Consider the following 19,787-nt stretch of genomic DNA (forward strand, 5'->3'; position numbering starts at 1 on the left):
TCTTTCCTGCTTATGCAGGGGGTCAGACTCGATGATCTATTGAGGTCCCTTCCGACCCTAACATCTATGAATCTATGAATCTATGAAAATGTGAAGATACCAAAAGAAATGAGGTGCATGTATGATACTAACTTCAAAATGAAGGTTATTAATTATGCTGAAAAGCAAATAATTGTGACGTGGGAAGGAAGTTTAATGTTACTGAAGCAAATGTGCATTGATGGAGACAATTAAAAGGAAACTAGAAAATGGTAAGTTCACATGGAAAATATCTGGAAATCCAAAACAAGGCTGTTGTGCTAAAATTGATAAGCAAGTTCTCAAGTATGTTCACCAGATGTTAAATCAAAAATTCTATCACTAAATTGTGAACTTGTAGTGATACCTCCTAGTATGACACCTCAATTTCAAGTACCAGATGTCATGGTGAATAAGCCCTTTAAGGACCATTTAGAGTGTCAGTTCTCAGACTGGCTCTTGGCAGGGAACCAAGTGCTTACACCTGGTGGGAAGATTAAGAAGCCAGCCATAGCACTGCTTTGCCAATGAATTCTGACTTCTTGGGAAAAGATATCTTCAGAATCCATTATTAAAGGCTTCAAGAACTGCTGTATATCCAATGCCATGGATGTAACAGAAGATGATGTTCTGTGGGAAGATGAGGAAGAAAATGAGAACAGTGAAGAGTGTGAGAGTGAGGATGCATGTGAAGGGACCAGTCCTAAGCTGCAGGATCTAAGAAAGGAGTAGCACTTTCTAGACAGAACCTAATATAGGTAAAGTTAATGCTTGAATTGAATTAAAGCTAATATCAAATTTATGACTTACTGGTATTGCTGTAGTTTTTATCAGTAGGTCTGTATATAAAAATAATTTTTTTCCCCTTACGTGGATCTAATTGTGGGTAGGTCATCTTAAATTCAGAGTCATCTTAGATTTGAGTAAATCCAGTATATATTTGCTCCCATTAAAATGACTCCAGTATGTTAAACAGTTTGCAGAAAGTACACTTAGTTCAGGAATGTATCACATGGTCCAAATGCTTGAGTAGTATAAAACAGGAATTACGCCTTGTAATTTAAACTAACATTTATTGAATAAAGTCTGGCAGGCAGAAGTGGCATACTTAAAGTAAAGTTGTAGTATTGCTTAAAATAAAACTTCCTTACGCCAGCCAGCATCACCTCCATCTATCTGCTGTGAGCTGCAAACTGCTCCTTGTCAAATTTCTCTTTGGGAGTTAGTACAAAATTAATAGTAGAAAAGGGGAGATTAGGAATAGCATTATCAAGTATGTAAAAAAAAAAAAAAGACTGAATAAAACCTATTAAGCAAAACTATATAAAAAGGTGCATATAGCCAGGTGGAGATGCATACATACCAACATTTGCTAGTCCAAATTTTGAGTTCTTTCTCTTTTTCTATGAGATGTTAACACTACGCATGTATATCACCAATTAATTGATTTCTAAGCACTTTAGAGAATAGGAAGGTAATATGGAAAAACCAACATGATCAGAGGTCAGGGAAGCCGACCCTACGATGACAGGCTGAGAGCCCTGGGGCTCTTTAGCCTGGAAAAGCGCAGGCTCAGGGGTGATCTGATGGGCCCCTATAAGTTTATCATGGGTGACCACCAGTATCTGGGGGAACGTTTGTTCACCAGAGCGCCCCAAGGGATGATGACTAGGTCGAATGGTCATAAACTACTACAAGACCGTTTCAGGCTGGACATAAGGAAGAATTTCTTTACTGTCCGAGCCCCCAAGGTCTGGACCAGCCTGCCACCGGAGGTGGTTCAAGCGCCTACATTGAACACCTTCAAGAGCAAACTGGATGCTTATCTTGCTGGGATCCTATGACCCCAGCTGACTTCCTGCCCTTTGGGCAGAGGGCTGGACTCGATGATCTTCCGAGGTCCCTTCCAGCCCTAATGTCTATGAAATCTATGAAACATGGATTTGTCAAGAACAAGTTGCTCTTGCCTAACCTGATTTCCTTCTAAGACAAGGTAATGGGGTTTTTGGGTGGAGGAGAGTAATGAATTTGATACGTCTCTATTTTAGCTAGGCTTTTGATACAGTCTCCCTATAAATAAGATAAGGGAATACAATGTAAATAAAGCTACTTTAAAGTGGGTGCATGAATGGTTGAATCATCATGGCTCATAGTCATCAGTGGCCTGATGTCCAACTAAGATGAGGTCTCAAATGGGATTTCCCAGGGGCCTGTCCTGGGCCTAGTATTGTTTAATATCTTTTTTAATGATTTTGAGGATGGGATTAAGTGATCACTTAGAAATTTTGCAGATGACACCAAGTTGTGTGGAGCTGCAGATAAACTGGAGAGTAGAGCTAGGATCGAAAATGACCTTGCTAAACTGAAGTAGTAGTCTCAAAACAGTTTGAATTTAATAGGTTGAAATTATAGAAGGACAAAGACAATCCAATACTATACATAAAATGGAGCTATTAAATGCACAAATACAAATCAAGGAATGAGTAGCTGGTTTGCAATACTACAGAACAGGACCAGAGGGGTATAGCAGACTGCAAACGGAATGCTAATCAACAGTATGCTGTTGTTGGGGGTGGAAGGGAAGAGCGCTGTCTTTCCTTTATTTCACCCATCAGAAATTAATATATATATATATATATAAGAAAAATTAATGCCAAACCAGTACTGAAGTTCAGCAATGGAGTTCAGAATAAACTATTACCAGCAAGCCAGGCAACATAAAAGCTCAAATTTTCTTCCAGAAATTATTCACCGTTACATCATCAACATTAGCATCACCTACTCCCCAGAAAGCAAATAGCAACTGATTTATATGGCATAACTAGAAATACAGCCAACATGGAATGAACAAATTGCCATCTTTCTTGCTTAGAAAAATGTATGAAGAATGAAACTGCTCTGAAAATAAAGGAAATTACTAAGGCCTTGGTTCTGCTGATCTTTGTGTAATGTGGAACAAGGAGTGGAAAGCCGCTGTCTGCAGAGTAAACATATGCTTAAGCACATCTGAAATTAGATGTCAGACATATGTTCTGCTGCCCAATTACTGTCAAACAGGCAAAGCAGAAATGAATGGGGTGTAGACTCTGGGTATGTCAGAAAGTCTTAAGAATGATACTCATCAAATTAATAAGAGTATTACTCCTTTCCTTGGCCTTGTATCTGCCTCTGTGACATGGCAGTTGAACACTGAAGACTGGTGCTCTTATTAGTGCAAAATCAGTTAAGAATGCATTTCCTCAATGTCCTTGAGCATGTATAGATGTTCCATGTAAAAGCAAGCCCTAAGTGCCAGATTTTCAAAAGAGATCAGGTACTTAAATAAGTGGCTAGACCATGCGGAGTGCCATCACCATAAAAAAAAAAGTAAAGGACAAAAGTAAGGATAACCATGAAATATACTCACTTTCAAGTTCAATCTGTAAAAGGAAATACAATGTATGAAGAAAAAGGCTAGCTTGCTATGCCCTCCTCTACAGTTCACATCTTCTAAGGACCCTAGTGCAAAAAAACCTTTAAGGAACATTTCATTTGCTTGAACTCATCTGACCTTTTCTTTATTACTATTGTCTGGCCCAGCACAGGCTTACTTTGTTTTTTCTGGGATCTGACAGGTGGGATTTTTTCCCTTAATTAAGGATTCCCTGCCATCCCTCTCTCCCCCCTCACTTTCTGGAGGCTTTGTTTCTAATTCTTTATTTTTGGATATTACTTTTTTAAATGCATTCAATATGTTTTCAGCTGCTATTATAATATTCTGGTTGTCATATTTCCAAGCTGAATGCATGTTTCCTAGGAGAAATACAATGAAAGTATAACTGTGATGGTTACAACAATAAAATAGTAAAAAACAGTAGATCTCTCCAAAAGTTTTATAGGCTCACAAATTTGAAAATGGATGAGGAACTAGGAAGATTTAAAGCTACTGGAGTAAATCATATCACTTGATTTCTCAGACAGCATCAGTCATCCAAGCTGAACCATTCTAAAACTGAAATCAAACAAACAATTTTAGATTATTCTACCTGGCACCTGTCCAAAACCTGATTTTCTGTTTAGCAAAATGCTCTTTTCACACTTAACCAACAGTTTAAAAAGGCTTATTAGCCACTTTCTACAATATCCTCCATTTTAAAAGGTATTTTCTTGAAAGAGGACTGAACATATGTGGCTTTATAGGAAAATTTTATTTTTTTTTATATTTCTTTGTTTATTTAGATTTTGCTCTACTACAAGCTCCACACCAAAGGGAGCTCTGGGTGATGCATATTTAAAAACAGGTAAGTGAAAGCAACAGAATTTTTCCCTCCTACTCTTCTTGTGTCAGCAGGTAACATCAGTCCTGGGATTCTTGCAGTCTAAGGGTGCTTGTACATGCCACAGGGGTTTAATTTGGTTTAGTTCTCCCTAAAATGAAACGGTGGGTTTTTAAAAACCCACCGTTTCAATTTAGAGAGAATTAAACTGAACTAAACCCCTGTGGTGTGTACACAAAGGCAGGGGCCTGATCCTTAGAGCTTACCTGTCTCCCTGGTGGTAGGGGGGAGCTGCCAGTGGGCTGAGTAGTTCCTGAGCTGCACCGGGGCCCAGTGCTTCCCTCTGCGGTGGCAGCACCCCCACAGGTGGCACCTGCCCGTTGGCACCCAACCTGGGGGCACCAAAGCTGCAGAGGGAAGCACTGGCCACCCCACAGCCACAGAGGGAAGCACCAGGCCCATGTGCAGCTCAGGCAGGCAGGCTCCGGGAAGGAAAAAAAAAAAGGAGCAAGCTGCTTGCTGCTTTTTTTGTTTGTTTGTTTGTTTGTTTGGTCAGTCAAGCCTGCCTGCATGGGCTGCCGCTGGGTTGCACAGCTCCTGAGGTGTGCAGGGCCCGGTGTTTCCCTCTGCGGCTGCGGCATCCCCCGGGCCGGGTGCCAGTGGGTAGCACTCTGTTAGGAAGTAAACTAAAACACCTCGGAGGTATTTTATCTTGCTACATTACAAAGTCATTTAGAGTGGAATACACCACCAAGCGTCCAAACAGCAACACCATTAAAGAGGTGCTAAAAGGCATTTAAGCTGCTTTAAAGGCCAATTTTGTGGTGTGTACAAAGGCCCTAACACACCCTCTAAACCAGCAATTCTCACCCAGAGTGCTGCAGCAAAGTGGGGTGCGTTGAGATCTTTTCAAGGGTGCTGCAGAGTACCATGCAACATTAGCACTATTAAGTGTGCAAAAATGATTCATAAGATAAACCCAGAGATTTCAAATAAGAATCCATAGTGTTAAAATCATTCCAATCTGTCATGATGTTCCTGATTTCTTTGCAGCAGACAAAAAAAAAAATGAAAACTAAGAGCTAGCATTTTCTGAAGGGTGCCTTGAGTCTAACTAGGGGTGCCTGGGGTCTGACAAGTTTGAGAACCACTGCACTAATCAAGCCCCACTCTCAACTTCTGCTTCATAGCCCTTCTCCAACATCCATACAAAGAGAGGGGCTTTGTAGTATGTCCCACAGGTCAACAAATAGACTATTTCAGATCCTAGGGGGGAAAGAGCTGCAAAAGAAAGAACTGCATGGAGAATGCTTTTACAAGGGGTAGATGAAACTCAAAGTCTTTTTCTGATCCTAACTGTAGTAGTGCATCATAGGGAGTGAGAATCTCCTAGACAGGTGGACCCCAGGCCAGGTTTTATGTATCCAAACCATGAAACTACACTTGGAAAACAGCAGATGTCCCAATCAGATTACAGGATACTTCCTGAAGCTGCCAGATGTAACTTGGACCAGCTTCAACTTCAGATAGAAAGTAATAAACTTGTAGAACAAGGGTGGGCAACCTACAGCCCACAGGCCGGATCTGGCCCAAAAAGAGCTTGGATCTGGTCCAAAAAGGTCTATCCAGCCTGGGGCAACTCACGAATTGAGTGGCGCACAGCTGTGACAAACTGCCAGTCCCCTCCATAGCACTCTCCTCAGCAGATCTCCCTGCTACTCCCCTCACCTGCCTATGCTTACTTTGCTGCAGAGGGCCTAGATATCTACAGTGAGTGTAAGCACAGGCAGCTAGAGATCTCAGGGTAGGTGGAAGGGTGGATTTGTGGCCTGTGGCAGGAATCCAGCTTACAAGTTCTGGCCCAGCACAGTAAAATGATGCCAACTCCTTTAGAGAAAATCTAAAACAGGCCTAAACCAACACAGGTCTGTGTGGAATAAATAGACTATGAGGCATGGAGAGACTGTGTCCACTGCTCTTCCACTGACACACAAGTACTGGCCTTGATGCAAAAGCATCCCATGCTGTACTTCCAGGCTGGGAGCAAGAAAGACAATTCCCAAGTCTTTGACAATTCTGAGGGACAGAGGACTTTGCCACAAGATTCGCCAGGATTTGGCAGAAAACTATAAAATGTAAAGTTAACCCTAACTGAGGGATCAAAAACCTCCCCTCACACACCTGTAATTGCTGCATTACGTGCTAGCAGGAAGAATAATGTGCTCCTTTCTCTGAAAGTACTGAGTTACTATGCTTGAACATGAAACCCTCAGCTTTTCCAAGCCACATACAAGACATTTTTTCTTGTCTCTCAGAAACCAATTCAAGAAAGGTTAGTAGAAACATTAATAATGAAACCGGTCAGTGCAAATTAATGTTTTTCAGTCATAGAGGTTCAAGTATTTTAAAGTTTTTCTTCTTTGCTCAGAACATTAGTTTCCTCCACTGACAAAAAACTGAAGTCCAAGTACTTGCCTTCACTGCAGTTTCAGCTCAAGTTATCTACACAAGAATTGTGCTAGCTTAGCTTGAGGGGGGAACAGTCAAGCAGAGACAATCTTCACAGAATGATCTGACTAGAATCACAAAGTTGTTAACTTCCCGTTGCATTACTACTCTACACTCCCAACTTATCCTCAGTTTAAATCATTGGTTAATATAAGATAGAGATTTTTGTAAATGGATAAGAGTAAGCTTAGGAGCTACACATACTTCAGCCAAAACGGCAACAAAAAAAAGCCTTACAGGTGTCCATTTTTGAAGTAGGGGTTAACTCTTCCCTAAACCAGCACACACTGTTTTGTACTAGACATCATGGACTAAAAAATACCTTTCAAGACACAAAGCACTTGAGGGCTGCATCCAGACAAGCATGGCTGTGTGGTATGTGGTGCTACAGACTCATCTGCAGCACCACATACCACACCTTCAGCTATTCTCCATGCTGCAAGGGAGCAGCACAGGAGGGAAAGGCGGGTTGACCACCGGCAGCGTGTGCCGCTCAAAACCAGAGCATGGCTGGTTGGAGCTGCACTGCAGCTGCCAGCCAGGCTCCAAGTGGCAAGATCATTGCTGTTGCAGCCCTGGGAGGCCTCCAGGACCCCAGGTCAGGTTGCTGGGGCCAGCCCAGTGCTGCCCTAGCCTCCCTTACCCCACCCGGGGTAACTTGGTGCGCACCAAAGCACGCGTGGCACAGGCGCACAAGGTGCGCCATCACTAGTTGTTCCCAGGGAACCAAATATCCACGTTTCTCTGGATGCAGCCCAGAACTCACAGGTACAACACCCTTTCACACTCCTTCTGCCATTATTTTAAAGTGTACAAAAACATGAAGGCAGCTATATTGCTAGAGGAGGAGACGACCTTGCTCTTACCTAAACACACTCGACCTGTTCCATCCAGTGTCAGGCCTTCAGGACACTCACAGTGAAATGACCCTCTGCTGTTAACACACCGTCCATTAGGACAAACCCCCGGGAAAACATCGCATTCATTTACATCTGTTGTGAAATAAAATACAGAGAGACATTTAAGGGAGTATACTTGTTTTTCAAGATATCCATGCCTTTACTGGTTTGTAAGACCTTACTGAGATTTTAAAGTTATGTGAAGGTAATCAGAAGATTTTCATGTATACAGTATTAGGATCTGAAGACTCTTCTGGGTTACATTTGGCTGATAATAGCCCCAATCCTTACCTTGTATAGAGATAGCCAAGCCATAGTCCCTTTTCCAGGGATGATCCACTGCACTAAGCAGGGGTGAGTAAAGGCATGAGTATTCTACTTATATATAGAAGGAACCTTGAAGGACATGGATATATCAGATTTCTAAGTTGCTCTGTGTCTTTATTATAGAGATTTCCTTGATTTCCTACAATGTCTTAGAGTAGGGTGGTGCTTTCTAAATGCCTTTACTGCCTGTGATGGCAATCATGACATGTTAATGTGCTTAAAACCTCCAATAACAAAAAAGCAAGAAATTCCCTTTATCCCATTTTTAGCAAAAAAGTGCAGGTATTGAATAAGAAAAAATAACTTCACCTTCACAGGTAACACCCTTAACTCTGGCAAATCCTCTTGGGCAAGCAGTGTCTGGAAACAAAACCAATACATCATTGATTTGGAATGATAGAGCTGCACAATATTATAGAATCGTAACAGTTAATAAGGGGGAAAGGTACTTTTTCTTTGTAACTTTTCTCCACTGGATCCCTAATAGCTTGTGAGGTGCTGCGTGCTTTGACTCTAATCCAGAAATGCACTGAAGCACATGTGTAGCTATAAGCTAGTAAGTAGTCTCAGGAATTAAGTCATGCTCTCTCTTAAGAGCCTTGCTATGTTGCAGGTAGAATGCTCAGTCCCTTACAAGATCAAACCCTACTAGAGATAAGAGGTAATCATAACTTCTTTATTTTATACACATATCACATACATATACAAGCTACTTATGTTCTCTCTCTTCATCCTAGCTTCCTGAGATTATTTTTAGTATACCTTCCTGCAGAAATAACAACGCCATCTCAGTAAGCAGTGCAACTACTGAAGGCTTCTGCACTGTAAATCAATGCCCAGTGAACTCAGACAAGCAAGTACTTGACTTTTTAGGGTTCTCAAAACATCTGAATGCAGGAAGCAGTGGGGAGAGAAAAGCAGGTTCCATGAAGATGTAGGGCTTAGATACTCTTAGTTAGAACCAGAAATGTTGTGACCTTTCTCCCCAGTCCCATCCAACCTTATAGTAAAAAAAGAAAGATGTTAAGTGGAATGTATTAAGGTCCTATTTAAAAAGCAAGAGCTGAAATTGCCTAACATGGACTTAGTGATGAGTAGCATTATTAACTTGTTAGGTGAATTCTATCTACCCTACAGCTAATAACAGCTGCTACCCTACAGCTAATAACAGCATTAACGCAGATGTTTTGTGTTTTAAACCACCTGGGAACAGAGGACACTTTTACATGTACTTCAGGAGTGCGGGAGGGTGGGGTGGGAGGGGGCTGTGCTTTAAGAGCCGCTCCAAATAAAGTGCTGCAGCATCTCGTGTATCTGTGTCCCCCCCCACCTTCAAAATGGTGGTAGGGGAGCTTGAACTAAAGCTTGTTTGACAATTAATTAAGTATGCTCTGACACATAATTACAGCACATAGAGCAGCCCCCATGCTTGTGTGCAGGCACCCTGAGTGTCAGCAGCCTTCTAGATACAGTCCCCTTATAGACTTTTCACCAGCCTCTTTTCACCATACCATCTCCCTGCCTACGCATCTCTCTGCCTACATCTGCACCACAGATGACAAGAATCTACCCTTGTAGAAATCCATTAAAAATATAAACAATTGGTGGGCTTTGTGGGTTATAAAGGGATTCACACAGTGAAGCACAGAAGTCATTAAGTCCTCATATTATCATCTTTTTACTGAAAATACTCTGTTAAGGAAGATGCTTTGTTTAAGGAAGAATTATTTTATCTGATGACATTTCTGCCCTTCCCCCCTAAAACAGCACAGAACCATACCTAATTCACATCGTTCACAAGGGCTACCCCACGCAGCTCCTAATGTTGCACAGCATTCAGATTTCAGCGTAGCACCATTGATGTTCACTTCACAACGACCGTCTTGGATGTTCAGCCAGCATGTTCCCTTAAGACTATCTGCAGTGGATTAGAAAAAGAACAGGGAGCTCTCAGGTATTTACGTGCTATGTTTAATTAGGATTATGGGTTTATTATTATTAGCACAAATATAACTTAAATAATCCAAAAAATGTTCATAAAAATTGCTATAAGGCCAAACTGCAAATTCTGCTGTGCTCATGTAAACTCGGAGTAGCTCCAGCCAAAGCAGGAGTTCTAAGCTGACTAGGATCAAAATGTACAGTATCTGGCATTAAGTTTTGTGAATAGGTCTACATGTTCATATGTATTCTTTCTACACTACTTCACAAACACTGTAACATATACTAACTAATCATTTCAAACTGCACTGAAAGGTAAAGTCAATTTTAAAACAGCATTCAGAAAATGAAAATGTGCTATGGAAAAGATACCACTTGGTGTAAGCCCAGTGATTTCATTAGAATTACACTAGAAATAAATTTGTTGAGTAAGATTAAAAGACCAAATGCTACTTAGTCATATAGATTTGAAAGAGTTGAACTCTCACGGAAAGTCAGAGAGACTTAGGGCATGTCTCAATGCCATGCTACCATAAAAGAGCCTCCATTCTGTGCGTGCCAACTTTTGATAATAAGCAATGAAGTTGTTTTAGGGACTGGGCAGTCAGTGTCTCAGTACTCTGCAGTGCTACAAAAACGCAGCATTACAAGGATGCGCTCTAGTTATAAAGTCACCGCAAAGGCAGGTTCTCCAGCCATGGGGCAATAGGAGACTCCTTTCCTTCACCCTTCCCCACCTGCCCCAAGGCAGAGAGGGTATCTCCAGCTGATGCCTCATGGGCATGCCAGTGAGACATAGGGATTCTGCATTAGACAACAGGTGTGGAGGTTGGGGAGGCCAGCAACCATGCTCCTCTTGTGTTCTGTGGACTGCCGATAGGCATTGCTTCTGCCTGAGACAAAACACTCCTTGGAATTTATCCTTGGAATAAATAGGTCAAATTGTTCCCTGATGTAATCTCATTGCCTTAGAATTGCATCAGGAATTCATCTGATCCACTAATTTTAGTTTATCATATCTAGACACACACACACACACACACACACACACACACACACACACACAAATTGCCATCCAGTTTTAACTCATTGCTAAAATGCTAAAACAGAGAAAATGTATCCTTTATACCAAGAGTGAATTTACTTCCTGCTTTATTAGAAATTCTTTGTGAATAAAGCTAGCTTTTCCTGTGGCTAATTTTAATTTTATGAAGCCAACATGTCAAAGTAATACAGTGCAAAATGATTTCAAGTATACGATTATCAGGTGATTTTCTTCACATCGGCTGTATTTGAATCTTCCTGCCAAAGTCTGTTAGTCTTATCTTATTTCAGACTATGAGTTAATTTCCTTTATTTTCTATAGTCTTTGTTGTTCAGACAAAATTCGCAAAAGGGCAGTCACTGTGACTGGTGAGAAAGTTATTTATTACTGAGCATCAAAGCATTCTTCTGCCACTTGCATTTCTTTGATTCTGACCTGAATAAGAATATGTACATGCTACAGGCAGATGGCAACTTCCTGCTTTGTGTACTCTATGAGAATTTTACAAACTGTAACTCAGAACGGTATAACTAGTATTTCACAGAAAAAATGGAAGTTTTCCTACTGCAGTATAATTCCCCAAAAGAATATATCTTATCAGACAATATATCTTATTCCATTTTACAAACAATTTCACTATTCTCTTGACTCATTAGGTTATTCAATAGCATTCCAGTAAGCACTACAGTTCTCTTAAGTTGCACTCGTTTGTAAAAATTATTATGGTGAAGGGAAATGAAACAATATTTAAATATTTAAAAGCAGTAGTTTAAAACATAGTGGCCACATCTACATGTGATCTTTAATGCAAATTAACTTATTTTAATGCTTACTAAAGTGTCACGGAAAAAAACATGTTATTTAGTTAATGCATATTAAAACAGGCTAATGCACATTAAGTGTCACTTAACAGCCATGCTCCTTAGTTAATGTGCATTAAAACAGGCTAATGAGCATTTTCCTAGTACCTCACAATGGAGGTGCTAGATCTAATGTGCATTAACTAATGCACATGTAGACACGCCCACTGTTAGATAGAATGTTTATGAAAGGTGATGAATTTAGATTCCTTAGTGACTGAAGTCTTCTCTTTCTTCTCAGAATACTAGAACTAGGAGACGCTCAGTGAAAATCAGTAGGCGACAGGTTTACAACTAACAAGAGGAAGTACTTTTTATGCAATGCATAGTTAACATGTAGAATGCAATGCCACAGGAAGTGAAGGAGGCAGATGGCATAGCCAGGTTAAAAAAAAGGGACTGGATAAATTCATGGATGATAGCTTGGTTAATGGCTATTGAACAGAATGGTTGGAGATGTTTCCTCTGGAATCCCTAACTCAACAATGGTGGATGCCAGAGAGGATACTAAACAGGGGATATATCACTCTAGAGATGTCTGGTTCAGTGCTCTCCCTCTATAGCAGGGGTGGGGAAAATATGGCCCACAGAAGAACTTTGACTGGCCAATCGCAGGTCTCTAGGTCCTGCCTGGCCCAGGTATGCAGTGGAGCTGGGGTGGCTTCTTCTGATTGTTGCTGCCAGCCTTGGCCCCAGCCCCAGCCCTATGGAGACTGGTGGGGACCCACATGCACAACCCCAGCCCTGGCCTGCCCCACACCCGCTTCGGACCTCCCCTGGTTAGAGTGAATCAGCTCCAGACCATTCAGAACCCAAACCCCAGCCTACCCTGCACCCGCTCCAGACCGGCCCGCCCATGACAAGCAGCGGTGGTAGCAGCACCAGCCAGGCAGAAGCTGCTGCTGGGCATGGGGGAAAAGTGGCTGTTCTCCCTCATCATGGGCGGGCCCTTCTTGCTGTGGCCACCCAGAGCCTGTGCCCAAGCTGCTGTGCAACTCCTCTCCACCACCGTCACGGTTGCCTCCGGGCCACCCAGCAAGGCAGTGATGGTAGTGGGGACAAGCCATAGGGCAGCCCAGGTGCAGGCAACTGCAGCGAGAAGGGCCAAGCAGCGGTGAGGAGGAGGCAGTCACCTTTCCCCTGCACCCAGCAGCAGCTTCTGCCTGGCCGCCACCGTTCACTGTCGGCAGGCTGGTCCAAAGCAGGTGCAGAGCAGGCCAGGGCTGGGGTTGTGTACATGGGTTCTGGGCTGGTCTGGAGCTGGTTCGCTTTGGCCAGGGCAGGTGGGGAACAGGTATAGGGCAGGCTGAGGCTGGGAATGGGGCTGTGTGTTTGGGTCCCGGCTGGTCCAAAGCTGGTCCACTCTGGCTGGGGTGAGTCTAGAGCAGGCATGGGGTGGGCTGGGGCCAGGGGCCACTGTGCGCTAAAGCTGTTTCTGGGCACTGGTGGTGGCAGCAGTGGCAGGGAGGAGCTTTAGGCCCGTGGACTCCACATTTGATGAGCTGTCGCAAGGTAGGGGGTGCTGACCAGCCTGTAACAGCTCCCCAAAACTGGTTATGTGGCTCATGGGCCCAAATAATTGCTCACCCCTGATCTTTAGAGCATCTATGTGTACAATTACCCGTATACAATAAGCTCTGGCATAGCTCACACCAGAGTAAGCTGCTCCTGGGTACAGCATTTATATGTTGTTTCATAGTTGGCAGGGTCGGAAGGGACCTGAGCAGATCAAGTCTGACCCCCTGCCATGGCAGGAAAGAGTACTGGAGTTAAATGACCCCGGCAAGGTGTTCATCTAGCCTCCTCTTAAAGACCCCCAGGGTAGGAGCCAGCACCACTTCTCATGGAATTTGGTTCCAGATCCTAGCCGCCCTGACTGTGAAGTAGCACCTCCTGATATTTAGCCTGAATCTACCCTCTGCCAGCTTGTGACCATTATTCCTTGTCACTTCTGGTAGTGCTCGGGGGAACAGGGACTCCCCCAATGCCTGCTGGTCTCCCCTGACTAGTTTGTAAACAGCCAGTAGATCCCCTCTCAGCCTTCTCTTGTGGAGACTGAACAGGTTCAGGTCCCATAGCCTCTCCTCGTAGGACCTGCCCTGCTGCCCCCTGATCATGCAGGTGGCCCTCCTCTGGACCCTTTCCATGTTGTCCACATCCCTCCTGAAGTGCGGCACCCAGAACTGGATGCAGTACTCCAACTGCGGCCTGACCAGTGTCACATAGAGGGGGAGGATCATCTCCTTGGACCTGCTTGAGATGCATCTGTGGATGCATGACAAGATAGCATGACAAGGTACGGTTGGCCTTCCTGACCGTGTCCCCACACTGTCGACCCATTTCATTTTGGCATCAATAATGACTCCAAGGTCCTTTTCTGCCTCTGCACTGACGAGAAGGGAGTTCCCCAGCCTGTAGGTATGCTGCTGGTTCTTCCTCCCCAGGTGCAGTACCTTGTACTTGTCAGTGTTGAAACATTTCCTGTTCTCATCTGCCCACTCCTGTAACCTGTCTAGATCCGATTGCAGCCTATTTCTCCCTTCTAGAGTGCCCACTTCTCCCCACATCTTAGTGTCATCTGCAAATTTGAACAGGGTGCTTTTTACAACCCCGTCCAAGTCGCTGATGAAGATGTTGAACAGTGTGGGTCTGAGGACCGAGCCCTGCGGAACCCCACTGCCCACATCCCTCCAGGGATGGGTCGAATAAGACCCGTCCACCACCACTCTCTGGGTGTGGCCCTCCAGCCAACTAGTGACCCATTTGACTGTGTAGGTGTCGAAAAAACAGTCTCCTAGTTTTTTAATGAGAATGGGGTGAGAGACAGTGTCGAAGGCCTTCCTAAAGTCCAGAAAGACTACATCCACTGCTACACCTGTGTCTAAGGATTTTGTGACCTAGTCACAAAAGGCCACCAGGTTGGTCTGACAGGACCTGCCTCTAATAAACCCATGTTGATTGCCCCTAAGCATAATCTCCCCTGCTGGCCCCTCGCGGACATGCGTCAGGATAATTCTCTCAAAAAGCTTACCTAGGATTGAGGTAAGACTGACTGGCCTATAGTTTCCTGGGTCCTCCTTCCTCCCTTTTTTGAAAATAGGAACCACATTGTCCCTTTTCCAGTCCTCTGGCACCACGCCAGAGCACCATGAGTTCTTGTAGAGCCGTGCCAAGGGTTCCACAATGATCTCTGCTAATTTCCTCAGCACTCTGGGGTGGAGATCGTCAGGACCTGCTGATTTAAATACGTCCAGTCCCTCCAGAAGTTCCCTGACTAGGTCCTCACCGACCCTAGGCCTGGGTGCGCCTCCCTTGGGGCCTATGGGGGTCCCAGTGCGGGGGGGTGCCCCGGTCCCTGCTCAGAAAAATGGAGGCAAAGAAATTGTTAAATAGGTTAGCTTTGCTGTCTGGTGTGACAATCAGATTTCCTAGCATGTCCTGCAGAGGCCCCGCATTACCCGGTACCTTCTTTTTACCCCCTATGTATTTAAAAAAGAACTTCTTGTTGTCCTTGATCTGGGTAGCTAGTCCCAGTTCCATCTCTACCTTGGCCTTCCTGAACACCCCCCTACAGCCCCGAGCAACCGAGGTATAGTCCTCCCTGGTGATGGCCCCTCCCTTCCATGGGGTGTATGCCTCCTTTTTAGCTAACCTTGTGCCCGAGCTCCCAGCAATTTGGAGTGGCGAAGCAGCCTCTGGCTGGCAGTAGGTCAAGCAGTCAGCCCTGGGCTCTGGGTGGCAGCGTCAGGTGGCAGAGGGGCTCGCTGGGGCACAAGGGTGCTATTGTCTTGCCCCCTTTGATCCATGTTGGGATTACCTCCCTTTGGGCTTGGAGGATCGTCTCCTTAAGGAACAACCACTCTTCTTGGACACCCGACTCCTCTCCCCTCCGGGACCTCAGTGCCTCCCCAACTATTCTTCTTACCTCATTGAAATCCACCCTCCTGAAGCCCAGGGCTGCTGCCTTGCTGAAGGCCTTTGCCAACCTTGTGCCCGAGCTCCCAGCAATTTGGAGTGGCGAAGCAGCCTCTGGCTGGCAGTAGGTCAAGCAGTCAGCCCTGGGCTCTGGGTGGCAGCGTCAGGTGGCAGAGGGGCTCGCTGGGGCACAAGGGTGCTACAGTGTGGGGCTAGCCTGTAGGCAGTCCCCGCACTGTAGCACCCTTGTGCCCCAGCCAGCCCCGGTCACTGTCTACACGTGCACTGTGGCAGCGTAAATTACTCTGCCATAGGATAGTACCTGTTCTGGATGCTAATATGGGTGCCCATGTTGACAGTGATATGTTACTGTGGAGCTAATTAGTCAAGTTTGCAGTAAAGCACATGTACAGATGCACCCCATGAGAATCAAAGAAAACTAAAAGTTTCAATTCAAAACATTAAAAATGTTCCACCTCAACCCATCTCACAATATCCTTAACCGCACTGCACTATTAAGATGATAGTGGAAATTTGTGGGCACTTGAGGTAAATAAGGGTCTATCATCTTCCAAAGCCTTTAAAAATGTAGGAACAAATCCACTGATAAATATGCCTTGAAAACTCCAGTAGGTATGGTGAGGTCACCCTGCAATCAACTCTTTCAAAGCATGCTGCTAGTTCTAACCAAATCCAATCAACACCTGATTTACCAGATCATCATCAACTAAGGATACGTGTAACAACGTGTATTCCACAAATCATGCCAACACTTGTAACCAGGTAAGATTCAGGAAGATTCCAGATGAATTCAGAGGAAACCTTCCACGGCCTGAGCAAAGGAAAGGTACGATGTGGTATTAACTTTGTTATGATAGCTTCTTGGACAACAGCCATAGTTAAACTGATATCTTATCGTCTGGGAGAAAATAACCACCAGTGTTAATAATGGAACTGATACCTATTCACACTTCTCCCTAACTCTCTCTCACGGATAAGGGGCATAGCCTGTACCTCCTTCAGCCTACTCAGGGCTTGTATACATGAAAATAGCTTAAATACTGTCAAAGAAAGCGGCATATCTAGCTCTTAGTTTGTTACTGCTTCCAAGGAAACAGGCAAACTAGTCTGCATTCGATCAATCTAATCCACAAAGCAAGTAAAAAAGGCTTCACAGCCAACCCCGTGACAGTCTATTACTAAGTGCAAATTACTAGGACTCTTTTTGTTTGTTTGTTTTGATGTTACATTTAAAAATCAATGCTATCAATTTGATTAGTGCTAATTAAAAAAAAGAAAAAGAAAACACATAAAAAAAACCTACCAATGCAGATCAGTCCAGTAGAATCCAGCTTGCTGCCAGGTGAACACTCACAGTTGAAAGAACCAAGATTGTTTCTGCAGGCGCCATTGACACACGGGCTGCTTTCACATTCATTTATATCTATAATCCAGAAGGGAGAGATGCTGTTAGGACTGCTGTTTCTGGAAAATATTACGTTGTAGAAATGCTGCTGTGAACCATGATATACCAGCATGCATGCTTAACTTGGTTCATTTTTCCCTCCCCCCCCCTGCCCTTTTTTTTTTTGCTTTTATAGAACGTGAGGTACAGCACATGTAAGGGACGGCCATATGCATGTATATGTACATATATTCAAAGTGCTAATTAAATGGCTCTTTCCTATAAAGACAAAAGACTTCCACGAACTTGGACTAAAAGGTTTTCCAGAATCAATTATGATTGTCCTGCGAGAAATCAGAATCCCTTTTTTATGGAAAACAACACATTCCGAGCCACAATGTACTGTGCACAAACATAGGTTTTATTGTTTCTGTCATTTATGGCTCCATGAGGCTTTGGAAGTATTAAGAAAACCCTCTCAGAAACAAAATATTACAATGCTGGCCATAGTCCTGGAAAGTGCTCAAGAAATCAGACTAAAACTGTAATGCTGCAAATGGTATTCCTCTTCATCCCTTACTCTTTCTTCCTTTCACTCTTTGAGGTTTGTTTGCTTTTTAAGTCTGACTAAATGTAGAAATAGAGCCCCTGCTGATAATATTAGCATTTTTAGGGAAAAAAAATTAGTTAAAAAAAAACAAACCCTAGCAAATTCTTCTGAAGAACACTCATGGGTACATACCCATGTCTTCCTGCAGTTCACCAATTTCATTTTTTATTTGGATCCTAAATCAAATTAGAAATCCTAATTCAACTAGATAGTTCCTGTTGTGGGTCAGTTATGAAAGTTTTAGAGTGTACTTATGTTCTCAAGTAGTGACTAAGGCCAAGCTCATAAACTTAAATAGTCTGGCACAAATTAATTAAAAATGAAATGCAGGATCTATTAAAGCAGTAATAGCATCAATGGCTGCTTTTAAAGATAACACAAACTATTTAATTTATTTTGCAGAAGTAGTACCAAAGGTACCATTTCCCACTTCATGCATTACGTCATATCAAATCTTCAGTGCTCTTGACTTGTATGGGCTTCTGAAGTTGTAAGAACAAATATGCACATAAACCATTGACCAAATTGCATATGTATTATATTAAAATGATAGAAAATACCTAGAAAACATAAACCTTCAGAGACTTTGATATCTCCTATTACCCTCAAAAGAAAGTGCAGTTTTTAAGGGTCAAATCTCACAAATCTACGATGGGACTGTTCACCTAAATACATCGAGTAGGACTTGGTCCTTGTCAATTTTTAGGGAATAGCAGCATTCCTTCCTGCTACCATACAGAACTGTTGCTTCTGAGAATAAATGCAAGCTTCCTGTTCCCTGTTGTGATGCCACTGAATTCTTAAACATTAAATTAAATGCTAAATGATCCTCAGGATACAACTGACTTGGGAAGAATCTGCATATCCAGTGCCTTCTGCCATCTTACATTACATTGCAAGGCATTATTTAAAAATGAGCAGATATCATATCTGAGCCACCTTCTTAGGCTTAGGAAATGTACCACCTTCTTTTCAAAGGCATATGAGTGATCAACAGAACTGTTATATAAAAAATTCATATATAAAATTATATTAAAGGACATCTACATTGTAAAGTCAGCCACTGACAAGTTAGGAAAAAAACATTATGCCTGCCATTGCAACTTTAATTTGTTTCCTTTATGCACATGCATTATGATAAAATCTTTAATAATGTGATCAAAGGCAATATTTTTCCAAATATCATTCAGTGTACAAGATGGATGGAATTCACTGGAAAAAAAACCCTGTATTTTTGTTTCTTTCTCAATGTGGCATCCTCAACCTTATGTACTGCATTGCTCTGGAGACAGAAATATTAATTTTCTGAATGGACTTTGTGTCGTGTTCAACATTATTTTAACTGAGTGTTTCATAAGCATTTTCCCCAGTGGGAAATAATTTCCTCCATTGTACAGAAAGAGAACTAATGTATAGAGAAAGAGAGGTTAACGTAAAAAATTGTCTCTAATGGTTAATGCACAATGTGGTAAGATTACAGCTTAATTTTTCAGGATACAAAGAATTATATAAGCCCAAACATAAGCACAGTTTCTACTGATTTCAAGTGCAGCTGTGCATGCTTAGCAGTTCTACAAATACAACCACAGGGACTAAAGTCAAGTACCCAGGAAGGGAAGAACATACATTTAGGGCCATAACCTATTTCCCTTTCCCACACCTAAATGATACTTATGTAGCTATATAATTGCAGTTTTTGGCACTTCACATGGTTTCGGATTTGGCATAGCTCACTCAATGCTTCTCAACTTAGCATGCTCAACAGGCTTCATCATGGCCTGCTAGATGCTTATAGGGGAAGAAAATCACCTAGGCATAAGTGTAAGTTCCAAAATGTTAGTTGCAGAAGAATCAAAATTATTGGGTGTCAGATACTGGAGGGAGCTGGGGGGCAGAGGGTGGGAAGGGGGAGCAGTTTCCCACTTCATAGTTTCATAGTTTCATAGTTTCTAGGGTCCGAAGGGACCTGGGCAGATCATTTAGTCCGACCCCCTGCCATGGCG

General features: G+C 43.0%; 1 protein-coding gene across 1 annotated transcript in view; it reads right to left on the reverse strand.

Annotated features, from left to right (window-relative positions):
- The window catches only part of LOC102384441 (fibrillin-2-like), a 231,092-nt gene that overhangs the window by 19,040 nt on the left and 192,265 nt on the right, over positions 1-19,787 (reverse strand). The window contains exons 19-22 of the mRNA XM_025206706.1: positions 17,094-17,213; positions 9,789-9,926; positions 8,318-8,368; positions 7,649-7,774 (exon numbers count right to left, since the gene is read on the reverse strand). Of these exons, the coding sequence (XP_025062491.1) occupies positions 7,649-7,774; positions 8,318-8,368; positions 9,789-9,926; positions 17,094-17,213 (435 nt within the window). The remainder of the gene's footprint in view (positions 1-7,648; positions 7,775-8,317; positions 8,369-9,788; positions 9,927-17,093; positions 17,214-19,787) is intronic.

The sequence above is a fragment of the Alligator sinensis genome, unplaced genomic scaffold (genome assembly GCF_000455745.1).
Source record: "Alligator sinensis unplaced genomic scaffold, ASM45574v1 scaffold10_1, whole genome shotgun sequence".
NCBI lineage: Eukaryota > Metazoa > Chordata > Crocodylia > Alligatoridae > Alligator > Alligator sinensis.